Below are 13,359 nucleotides of genomic sequence, written 5' to 3' on the forward strand. Positions count from 1 at the left end.
TGCGTTTTTTTTTTTCTAATCCAAGCCAAAAATTGTTGATTTGTTTCAAATAAAACGTTTACTTACACGTCAATAACCCTGAACCGATCACGGCATTCTTTGTAAGCGCTAGAAATGTAATGAGCGTTTATTGGAGCTCTTGTACTCCTCTGCCTAAAGTTTTTTGACTTACTTTCGTAGTAAACGAGTAGAGTACGAATGTGTCAGTAGACAGTAGTACAAAAGAAAATTTAGCTTAGGTTTTCTCCTATAAATATCAGCCAAAGCTTTAAGTCTTATTCATGCGCCCTCCACGGCAAGTATATATATGTTTTTTCAAGATTTCTCACAATTCTTATGGTTGCTTGAGTTTTATGTAATTACTAGCTGTGCCCGCAAATAAAAGTAATACGCGCGCAATGCAAGTCGAAACCTGTCCTGCTCGTCGTTGCGGCGGGCGTGACGTCAACTATTTTATTTATTTATTACTAACGGTGCCCGCGACTTAGTCCGCGTGGAATTTAACAATAATGTTATTGTCCAGTCCGCAGAGTTATAAAATAAATAAATTTCTAAAATAAAAGTAGCCTGGATAGGCTAGGAGTAACATCTCCTTACTACATCAGCTGCCAGTGAAAGTCCCGTCAAAATCGGTCCTTCCGTTTCAGAGATTAGCCGGAACAAACAGATATACAAAAACTGTAAAAAAATGTTATTTTGGCACATGTACCCTATGTGCCATATGCATTTAGTAAAAAGCGGTTATTTGAATATTACAAACAGACACTTTAATTTTATTTATTTGTATAGATTTAAAATTGTGTTGCATCCAATATAATAAATCGTTACTAAGCAATAGAGTATATAGCTTGTGATATGTCTTTATGACGACGCGTTGGCGCAGCGGTCATAGCACTGGCTGTTGCTTCGCAGGCTCGATTCGCGATTATAGGTGTTGGTAGTAGTCTGGGCGTTGCGCTTGTGTATTGTGTGTGTTTCTGGATCCCCGACACAGGTGGAAATCCTACTGGGGGCTGTTGAGTGTGAAGCGTTTATTTATTTATTTATTTTCTTTGCAATTTTGTAGTTTGTCAAAGTGGTTGACTGGTTATAAGACTATAAATGTCTTAGTAATTTTCTAAATCTAAATTAATGTTTACAAACAAACACACTTCACATATTATTAATTGATGTAGACTTAAATAACATTGATTAAGAGACAACCTACTTCAAAATAAAAACTCTTTAACAAAAAATTAAACCCACGATGAAAAGCAAAAAATAATAAACCCTTTTTTATTTAACCTTAATAACTAACTTTTCAAAGTAATGAAAATATATATAAGTATATATTTTTGTAAATAGTTGAGTTTTTAATTAACCTTAATAAGTTCTTTAACTAATGTAAGTATAGCTAAGTAATTTTGAGTCGACGCCAAACAAGCTATATAATTGATTAATTACGTAAAGCGTAATGCACGGCGGCGGCGCGGCGCGACACATCCCTTCGCTGGAAAATGCCGAGCGTTCACGAAGTTAATGTCAGCGAGACAACAACCCGAACACGTGAGGGCGAGGCATACGTCGTTGCGAGTGGTCGTACAGAGGGCGTATTTTTTGGAATGTTAATGTTTATCGCTGGAGATTTCATGTTGCTTTGTTATTTGAATTTGACTATTTCGTTAAATTTAAGGTAATTTTGTTTGGCGCCGACTAAAAGTTACTTAGCTATACTTACATTAGTTTAAGAACTTGGTTATTAAGGTTAATTAAAAACTCAACTATTTACAAAAATATATACTTAGACATAGTTTCAATACTTTAAGAAGTTAGTTATTAAGGTTAAATAAAAAATGTTTATAATTTTTTGCTTTTCAGTTATTTGTTGTGGCTATAGTCCTTTAATTACTACATGCTTAATTTTTGATTACTTTTAAAATATTTACCTACTTTACTTTAGCTATTAACTTTCATATAATACTTCTTTAACCGTGGTTTGTTGTATATTATAAATACTTAAAAAAGAATTATCAAAATCGGACTACTCTGTAAAAGTTGTGCTATGAACCTTACAATCACTGAGTGAACAATCAATCATCTCCTGTTTTCCTACCCTTATGGTCGGATTTTTACTTTCAAATTTATATGGGACAAACTTCGGGGTATACTCTTTCCAATAAAAAAAGAATTATCAAAATCGGACTACTCCGTAAAAAGTTATGCGTGGTCATACATTTATTTTCTCATCCCACACTTCTTATTTAGTCCTCTGCTCAAAGGTTGCCTGGAAGAGATCGCTGTATTAGCGGTAAGGCCGCCTGTTGCAACTGATGCAAATTCTATTTTTATATATCATTTGTTATGCTGTTAAAACCTTGTATTAGTGTGCGAAAGTGTTAATAAATAAAAAAAATATTTTATTTATTCATTTATTAAATAGACACACCATCGACACGTCATAAAAATATTGCAAATAGAAATATAAATATCGACACAAGTACAATACAGTATGATTTGTCTTTTAAGGTGTATACAGCAATTATTATACAACAGTTAGTGAGCACATAGAGTTGACAGGTATGAATCAATACAATACAAATGCACCGTTAAATCTAATAAACATACACAAAAATTCCAACAAATAAATAGATTACAGTTAATTTAACGAGTTGTACATAAACACAAACAATTTTCGACAAATTCTTTACAATTAATAGAAAAAAGATATCAATGCCGCCTTTTAACAATAATTCATTGTAAGTTCCCATTAATCTGTTGAGACGAGCATATTTACCAACGTTAGTCCTGGTACAGGAGGGAAAGAAAATTTTGTTATTAGGATGTCTAGGGATAGATCTGGGGACGTTGATATTGATTCACTTGATGACATTTGAACAACTCACTTGCCCATATAGAATCTTGTGAAGCGTTTTCAAGTCACAAATTTTTCATCGCATCTCGAGAGAGCTTAAATTGAAGTGCGCTAATCTATAAGTCCGCGCGATAGAGACAACTAGGATCCTTGTATGTCTTTAGCTTCAAAAAGTATGTTAAGGCTTACTATCTGTCGCTAAATTCGCCATGTTTGTCTTTTCACCTTTGGATGACATAAATATGTATGAATTGTTTATATTTATATATGAGTATATGTGTATATGTGAATCTATGTAAGTGTGTAAGCATATGTATGTATAATTTTATAATTTACTGAGATGTGTTCTAATTTCTATAATAACTACACACACTTCCTAACCGCTTTTCTATGCGCTGTCCTATACCTAGGGTTGCCAACCATACTTTATAATAAAGTATTCTACTTTATTTTTGGTAAATATACTTTATACTTTTGCATACAAATAAAGTATATGAAAATACTTTATTTTCAATCTTTACTGTGATGCGTGAAACAAAATACTCATTATGGGTACTTAACTATTTAACGGTACACATAAGGTAAAACGGATGATGGAAAGGATTTAAAATTACTGAACGAAATGTTAGATGTCAGATGTGGTGTTTTGAATGTGACAGGACAGGTGACAATCTGACATTTGTCACAGATGTCACGACTCACTATCTACGATATTGTAGAAAAAATGACCGTTGGCTTTGTTTATATGTAGTTAAGGAATCAATGGTTGGAAAAATGGTTTGACCTTAGCGAAGATAACTGGCTTTCAATGCTTCCTAACGTGTCCTTAAAAAATGCGGTTAAATTTGAACATTTTGAAATGATAATTATAAAAACTAAATTACAAGACGGATTAAATATTAAGATGCAGAATATATATTTCGAATGTATAAGACAAAAAAAAAATCACTAATGATGATAAAGAATTTTCAGTGAAAAGTACAGTCGAAAAATGGCAATATATACTTAAAAATGCACCTGATAGCTTACCAAATATAAAAAAAAATCTTACTTACTCTCTGTTCCCACTACTTAAGCTTTTACTGAAAGGTTTTTTTTAGTAATGAATCTAAAGTAGCGAGAAGAGAGAAATATAGCGTCAATTTTAATTAGACACGAATTTTTATTTATATAAATTTAAATATTGATTGTTAAACAAGTTTGAAACATTTAAATATAACAAAAAATTGTTAGCATGTGCTAAAGGCACACAAAAATACGTTTTTAAATCAATAAAAACATAAAATTTGAAAAATACTTTTTTTTTTAACCGACTTCCAAAAAAGGAGGAGGTTCTCAATTCGACTGTATTTTTTTTTTTTTTTTTTTTTTTATGTATGTTACATCAGAACTTTTGACCGGGTAGACCGATTTCGACAAATTTTGTTTTAATCGAAAGGTCGTGTGTGCCAATTGGTCCCATTTAAATTTATTTGAGATCTAACAAGTACTTTTCGAGTTATATCTAATAATGCGTTTTTACTTGGCGCTTTTTTCGTCGACCTACGTTGTATTATACCACATAACTTTCTACTGGATGTACCGATTTTGATAATTCTTTTTTTGTTGGAAAGGGGATATCCCTAGTTTGGTACCGTGATAAGGAAACCAGGACCTGATGATGGGATCCCAGAGAAATCAAGGGAAACTCTCAAAAATCCGCAATAACTTTTTACTGGGTTTACCGATTTTGATAATTTTTAATTTAATCGAAAGCTGATGTTTATCATGTGGTCACATATAAATTTTATCGAGATCTGATAACTACTTTTTGAGTAATCTTTGATAACGCGTAGTTGCTTGACTATTTTTTCGTCGATCTGCGTTGTATTATTTGTCGATGTAATTGAAGTCGGTTTTTTTTTCGTTTGCGCGCAAACACAATTATCTTCCAAATACTTTATTTTTTCCTATCCAAACCATTTTATACGTTTTTTTTTTTTTTGTCAAAAAAAGTTGGCAACCCTACCTATACCCAAAGGTTGTCTGGAAGAAATCGCTCTTTTAGCGATAAGACCGCCTTTGTAGATCTTCCTCTAATTATACTACTTTTGTTTGTATCTTTTAATGGTGTGCAATAAAGAATATTATTATTATCATGCCTGAAAGCGTATGAAACTGCGCTGCGCGCATTCAATTCTGTCAATATGTATATTAATTATGGTTAGGGTTCCAGATAGCGGACGCATACTCAACGGGACGTTGTTTTATTACCAACTGCATAGCATGAAGGGTTGACATTTCGCACCTTCGGTGGAACAAGGGCGTATCTTACAAAAAATCGTAAAATGAGTTAAATATGCAGAAATGCCCAAAAAACACTCTAGTATCTAGTGGGACAAAGACTCCCATTAGATTCACTTTAAAAGTCGCTACACGGCAATAGTGTCTTTGTCATTTTGGATCGAATTGGTGGGCGTTTTGGCGCGACATCGTCTCATTGGTCAGTTGCACCGTTGCCCCCGCGCACAATGTTTTTATCTTGGAGCGCCAAAGCCGCGAAGGTAAATATGCCTTTTGATATTTGATATTCCTGGAGAGACAAAGTCATATTTAGCACACTTATGCCTTTTTCGTGAGCAAGTGCTTGGAAAGACAAAGCCATTGCAACATTTGTGACTTTGTACTTCCAACATTTTTATTATTTTATAGTGTTATGAACAAATGTGGTGTTGTTATTCCAATACATGTTTTATAAAATAGGCATAAAAACAATTCATACTTTCTCATACCGAATTCCTTTCTAACTCTGAGTAGTTGATTACACTGTGACAAATAGTTTTTTTTTTCAATTTTAAAATGGTGTTGCTGTTTAAACTCTGAAGCTTTATTCTAAGTTATACAGTTAAATTTTCAGAAAAGTTTTGATGATGTTAAATGATGACAAAGGCATTCAGAATATCGAAGAAATGCATGTGCCTCAAATTGATAGCATCCAAGCCACCTTCGTTGAAGACCACCAGAATAAAAAAATCATCATCATCATCATAATACCAGCTCATGGACGCCCACTGCTGAGCATAAGCCTCCCCTAATGCTTTCGACGACGATCGGTCCTGCGTTGGTTCTTTTTTTTTTGGCAGCAGGTCTTGAAGAACTTAGACCCCACCGCACGGGCAATTTCCACCAGCCCGTCGTTGAGTTCGTCCACATTTACGCAGTCGGCCAGGCGACAGGCCAAAGCGATTTTGGAGTTCGAGTTGAAAGCTCTCGGGGTTTTGAATCTGAGCAGGCGCAGGTTGGAGCGCAGACCCTATCAGCCGACCCCTCTCAAACTTGACATCGATATTCAATGTGCCTCGGACAAGTCGGTGATCACTTCCTGTTTTCACAGCATTGATCACTGAGACATCACTAAATATGTGCTTGTTCGTCGACATGATAAAGTCTATGTCGTTCCTGACGGTGCCGTCGGGACTCAACCAGGTCCATTTGCGCCGTTCCGGCTTCCTGAAGAAGGAGTTCATTATAAAGAGTCCCTCCTTCTCCATGAAGTCAGTCAGTAGCCAGTCCCGGGAGTTCCGTTGCTCGTATCCAAATTGCTCCACTCACAACTCATCACCGCATCGTCTGCTTAGCTTCGCATTGAAGTCCCCCATCACAGCAGTGTAGTGGCATGTAGAGCTATGTATGACTGTAGAGATTTCCTCATACATAGCTTCCACTTCGTCATATGGATGTGTCCAGGTCGGTGCGTAAACCTGTATGACCTTTAGCGAATACCGCTTGGATATTCTGAGTATAAGGTACGCCAACCTGCTCGACACTCTCCTGACGACGTCGATGTTGTTGACGAGAGCCTTGCGGACGAGGAACCTGACACCACCCTGGGACTGTTAGTCGTCCTCCCGATAGTACAGCAGGTTGCCAGACTTGAGATATCGAGTCCTCTCCCTCTCTTCGGACTTCGGATAAGCCTATAATATCCCAGCTCAACCTGCTGAGAGCTTCTTTCAACTCAATGAGCTTCGCGTCGGTCCGCAGTGTCCTAGCGTTATATGTTGCCAGGGCCAAGTGTTGTCGTTGGGTGTGGTGGCCTGGCTTCTGCCGGAGATTATAGCCTCTTGCCCCGCCGTTATCGGGGCCGCCGGGGACTGGGGAACAATTTTTTGTCGTGTCTGCCATTTAGGGGGATTTGGCGTAATCGCCACGCTTGCTAGGCTGTGCTTAGAAGGCGCTGCTGCCCACCCTCTAGTGGTTTTTCCTCTATCGCCTCTTACGATACCCACGGGATGAGATGGGGTGAAATTACAGATACCTCTTTAAGAGATAGATCTCGTGCTACGTGATTCATTTGTTTTCTATGAAAGCATCGTTGCTATTATTATTTTAGTTTCTTAGATACGTTTTCTTTTTATCGTTTTTTTTTTTTTTTGTTAAATATTTACTGTAAAATGCCAAAGTGGTCTGTACAACAATAACTATGAAGATTGTTTGTAGTTTTATGTTTGTTAGTTTTGATTTGTTCAAGTGGAGTTAGTGAGTAAGTGAGTTTGATTTGTAAGAGTAAAGTAAAAACGGACTGATTACTATGAACAAAGATTTTATAACGTTAATATTGACGCTAATTTTAAAGGCAAATTCCAAAGAGTTTCGCTAGAGTTTTTTAAGATTTTTCAACAGAAGTTCTTAAAAAAGATGTTTAATTATAAAATAAAATATTTTTTGCAACAAATAAACTAATTTCTATTTTTCAAAATCTTTAAAACACGAACGATAAATATGGTCATAATTACAAAACGATTTAAATGTTGGTGGAACAAAGGCATAAATGTACACCTTATTTTGAAAAAAATATTAATAGCAATTTACAAAAAATATTTGGCACTTGCAAACTACATGGCCATATTCACAAATAAATAGGTCGTATTTCATGCAAAGAACAAACACTTTGAAGAAGTACAAAGACGAATAATATGACTCGGAATGTAAAAAAAAACTTTAAAATGGCTCTCCTGTAAAATTACAAAAAGTGGAGTTGAGCCCTTGTTCCACCGAAGGTGCGATTTCTCTTTTTTGTAAACTTTATATGAAGACACTTTGAAGCATTTATGTTCATTTTATTGGTACTGCACCAGTGGATTACTAAGTCTAAAAAAAATAACCCTAACCTATCTAACTTCAAAATGACGGTTCTTAATCTAAAGCCTAGCCGTGAGTAAGGTGACCAGAGCTCCTGGGGGGTCGGGGCTAGGGTCGTTAACACGACGATGCTTCTGGTGTTGCAGACGTCTATAGGCTAAGTCTGTCTGCAGTGGCTCAATTTTGTAGAACTTTAAATCGTCTGCAAAGATAGAACATTGACTGTATTTGATACAACGTTTTTCTTTTTCCATATCCGTAAAGAATAAACATATTCGTCAAAATATGCATGTACGGGGGTAATGTGGGTATCCATCCCGAACGGGAATCGAATCCATTTTAATCTTTAACAACTGCCTTTGGGTAGGATATTTGTTTATTTTATTAAAATATAATAAAATTTTGCCACTAATAAAAAGTAGAAATAGAAGTGTTCGCAACAGTTAAGTATGTTAATAAGTGAATGTTTTAAAAAAAGGTCAATACGCAATTAACGTATTTAGTAATTTACCGAAGGCAATTTAGTGCATATAAAATAAAACCTTATTGTGTAAACTTTAACACAACGAAATTAATAGTCTGCTTTTGATTATATCCCATTTCCATTGCCATATTTTACATATAGAATTGAACATGCCTTGAATATAGCACAAAAACCTTACAAATATCTGTTAAGCTGGGTGTTCTACAGGGACCAGTTTTAAGTGCTAGTCTATTTTTAATTTATGTAAATGATTTTACCATTAAAAGTATTTGTAATGTTGTGTGGATTTGTGTTATAAAAATAAGACGAATGTTTTTGTAGATTAATTATAGTATATAGGGGTAGGTATTATAAATATAAGGGTAGATGTTAAAGAAAACAACGATATGGAAATTTTCAAAGCATTTTATTTATGACCTTTAACACTGTGTATAATATATTTTGATAGTACATTTAGAGCAATGAGTAATATTACCAATTATTACATTGTTCTTATTTTTATAAATTTGAATGAAATCCATAAATTATATATAGAATATATAATTATTCAAATATCATTCTCGCCCAACAAACAACAATCACTATCGAAATCACAAGACCGGCCGGCAGCGGCCTCGCCTCCGTACGAGCAACTCCCGGCGACCTGGCGCGCAACCCACCCCACTCCAACAGACCCGAACAACTAATACTTAAACGTAAATTACACGAAACGGTAAACGTAATTTTAGAAAACAGCTATTCCTATAAAAAATAACAGTAGCTTTAGAGTACACTCTATAAAAATATATATAATACAGCTTAAGCTGTTATCTCTAATTTAAAAAGATCTTTTTGGACTACAAAAATATAACCGAACGAAGCTATGCAAACGAAGTCATATCGATAGAAAAATTAAATATATTATACATCGAAAGGTTTCATTTTCACATCATTGAACTAGATAAATATCATTTTGCTACGCAAAATACATTATGCTAGTAGAAAAAAAGGAATCAACAGTTTCGGAATGTTATAAATAAATGACTAGAAAGAAAAGTATTACAAATATTACATGCAACTTGAGATCCTTTCATCCGTTAGATAACATGAGAGTTACACAAATAGCAATATATTTTGTGATTGAGAACAAATTTTGGACACAAGACATACTCACAACTTTATGATAATGAAGAGGACGTTTTATGGATAAATAAAGCACATCGTCAAAGTCCTCGAAACGGCGATAATGTCGAAGGTAACAAAAGGAGTATTTGACGTTGTGCCAGACAGAAACATTACTTTCATAATCGAGTTTAAACAATCTCGACGACAATTATTGTATTATTATAATTTTAAGAAATATTATAACACACAGCATGACTAAACTTTGGATAATACTTTTGACCTTATAACTATTTTATCTATGCTAAGTTATTATCAGGATACTCTAGTGTTATACCGAGAATTCGTCTACGATTCAGGGTGCAAGCCGGTGACGGGACTTTTAAAACGTAGATGAAAGTAATCATGTAAAATCTTTTTTATTTCTTTTCTTATATTTCTGAAACTCATATATGCCAAACGAACTATTTAAAAGACATTTATTTACACTCACTAAACTTTACTTAAGCTTACGAAATTGTCACAAGATAGAATTACATAATACGTTATTTCGAAAATAGTCACCTAGAAGCGATAGTTGTGTGACGATTATTTAACATTCATCGAAGCGGTAACGAGATTAAGTCGTTTGGAATAGAATTGAAACGATTAAACGAACAGCAAGGTCGCGGATGACACGAAACTATAACCACATCAATTACTCTAACTACTGTGAAGACTGTCGTCTGTGTGACGCGTGAGACATGAAAACGATGATCAGTCGAGTGACCTGGTCGAAACGATTATGATATACATGTGTATTAACACAACACCGAGACACTTATCAACAAACTATTCAGTGATTGTTCGCAGCACAGCATTGTACCTATGGGTCTACTCTATCACATACAATGTACTACGGGGTCCATGACTAGACACGTACGGAATGATTTGTGACACTGGACACTTTCGAGTGACGAGAGAACGTTTCGTGATTGTGACTACACCGGTAACATCACATTAACCTACTTTATACAATCCATATTTCGATAAAATTATTATTTCGAAAATGATACATTACACTACGACACAAATAATATTATATTAAATTATTTTCGATATCAGAAGCTTTTAAATTACCTCGAAACACGTAGTTCTAGGTTTAACTACATAGCAATTAAATTATATATTATGTATTTACAATCAATCAATACTAGAGTGAAATCGACCATTACGTATGACGTCACAGGGACCGTCCGCCCGGCGCGAGGCGCTCGCGCTTCAAAATATAATCTACCGTTCAAGTCATACGTATATACAAGTTAAATTACATCGATAATGTATATAACATTTAGTGAAAATTTATATAGATAATTTCAATTTGTCATTTCATAGTATAATGATTTTTATTCCTCGCAATACATTATGGAGTCCATAAAAGTCGTCGCCGACATACTGTTTTGTGCGCAACACGTGATCGACCTAACACTTACTGCACAAAAAAAAATTAACACTAAAAGGTATTTTTTGTTCAATAATTGGCATATATTTTTAAAAAGGTCCTTGCACCTTGAAAACTTAAAACTATTGAGCTTACATAGAATTTTAAATAACATTTCAGCAGAATACAGTAACTGGCAAGACATTGACTATTTTGTATAAGACTGGTGAACATAACATTTTTTTTTTTATTTTTAACATTTGGCAAGAAACATTAAAACAGGGGGCGATGCAATGATCGGTAACATTTATACACTGTTAAAAAATTCACAGATAAAAAACTTATTACAAAACTTGTGCGTCCTACCATAGATATTAAAACAGCCCACTAACATTTTAATAAATACGTTATTACTTGTGTAAATAGTTTTTATTAATTTACCCCATTCCCGCTATCGGTGCACCGGTTTGGTCCCAACTCACACACTTGACCATTTATTTAAAACTATTTTGAACATTGTAAAAATATAACAACATATAAAACACATCTATATTTACGTATAGATCGTATCTCGCATTAAATGCAATACAATACTGTTCACAATAAACGGATATGCTAAATTAATTGATTCTTTGGTATATAATTTAGAATGATAATAGTTTTAAAATATAAATATTATTAACTATATTTATTTATTGCGTGGCCCCGACTAGGACACGAGATCCCGTGGCGTATTTCTCTGCAAAACCACTCTCATATATAAAAAAAAAAATATTTTCTCGAATAAAATCTCAAATAAAGTAATTCTTTTATTTTTATCATTCTACCAAACCAGTCACAGAATTCTTCAAATTTTTATACTCGACTTTTGCTCGATATTCATATCACTGATTTTTAGAATCATAGATTACTAATACAGCACAGATTACATAGCTCAGGTGAGAACCACGATTACATACACTAATCAACTACGTATAAGATATAAATATATTTTTAAATATCGAACGTAATTTAAATTCGAAGTTCAATTTAATGGCATCTCATAACGTACACCTACTAAAAACACATTTTGAAATCGCATTTAAATTTCGAACGAGGAGATGCGTATTGTTTATTTTCAATTCGAATTTAAATGGCATTTAAATTTCGATACGTGACTACGTAAAACTGTTTATTTACGAATTCGAATTTAAATTCCGAACGACGGTAATCGAGCAAAAGGCCGGGGGGCCGTTTCAATATCTATGCGAGGCGCGCAGCGCGGGGAGCGGTCTGTGCGCGTGCGTGCCGGCGACGCTCTTAATAAACGAGTATAGACTCCATGGTGAGGGGGTCTCATGCGGGGCGCGGCGCGGGCCGGCGGCGCGCCGAGCGCGACCTGCGCGCGGACACCTTCAGCGTGTATGACATACATATGCACCGTGGCCCGAGGCGCGGCTCTTAGCTCTAGCTCTAGCGCACTCCACACTGACACTCGAAACTACCTCATTCATTCAGTCATCTCGACGGTCACTACACGCTTGTGTCATTCGTTCGTGTAATACCTGTTCGCGGTTATCGATCTTGATAAACCTTTCGCCGTGAAAGTGACTACCACAGTCTACTACACTCCTACTCGAAACCCTTACAATCCGCTCTGTTTGGTCAATATTGCTTTGATTCATTCCTTCATTAATCTCAACGGCCACTATATTTTTACGTCATTCATTCAATCGTGTCTGACCTGTTCGAGGTTGTCGATCTTGATGAAAATTTCCTCTCTCTTCTTACTATACTTATACATGATCAATTAATATTAGATATAATTTGCAACAGTAATAAGCATTACTTATAATCGTTCAGTAGCCTTATTTATATTTAATATGGATTACCAAAACTATATCATTATAAAATTAATTGAGCTTTATTTATACTAACGCGATTTTAATAACACTTTTTAATAACAGAACAGGAGTTATTTTTATGTAAATATTTTTTTTAATCACTAATTACAGATAATTAATGAAATTGACTTAAACCTAAATATAAAATAAATCATTAATTTCCATTCCATACGATCATTCCTCAAGTATTTAATCATTCGATTTTTAAATATAAACAGTAATATGAATGAATGTATAAATCTCACCTAATCTGTCCGGCGAGCAGTGGGTTGATCGCGTACAGCCAGTCGTGTACTTCCTTGTCTCCCAACGTCTGCAGTAAGTAGCCGCGTTCCTTGCTTACCACGCTGTAAATATTATATAAAAATTTAACGTATATTTATTGCATCATTGTATATATATTTAACCATGTGATCATATTTCGTTGAACAAGTGATTTCTAAATCAAACAAACAACCAACAAACACCCTCCAAACGTAATGCCTATCTTGACATTTTT

At 34.7% G+C, this 13,359-nt stretch overlaps 1 protein-coding gene across 1 annotated transcript in view; it reads right to left on the bottom strand.

The window, feature by feature from the left end:
- Positions 1-11,085: 11,085 nt before the first annotated feature.
- LOC123660520 (kinesin-like protein unc-104) overlaps positions 11,086-13,359 on the bottom strand; it is a 62,767-nt gene continuing 60,493 nt past the window's right edge. Inside the window, exons 38-39 of the mRNA XM_045595580.1 lie at positions 13,106-13,207; positions 11,086-12,369 (exon numbers count right to left, since the gene is read on the bottom strand). Of these exons, the coding sequence (XP_045451536.1) occupies positions 12,213-12,369; positions 13,106-13,207 (259 nt within the window). The 3' untranslated portion in view covers positions 11,086-12,212. The remainder of the gene's footprint in view (positions 12,370-13,105; positions 13,208-13,359) is intronic.

This window comes from Melitaea cinxia, chromosome 15 (genome assembly GCF_905220565.1).
Source record: "Melitaea cinxia chromosome 15, ilMelCinx1.1, whole genome shotgun sequence".
NCBI lineage: Eukaryota > Metazoa > Arthropoda > Insecta > Lepidoptera > Nymphalidae > Melitaea > Melitaea cinxia.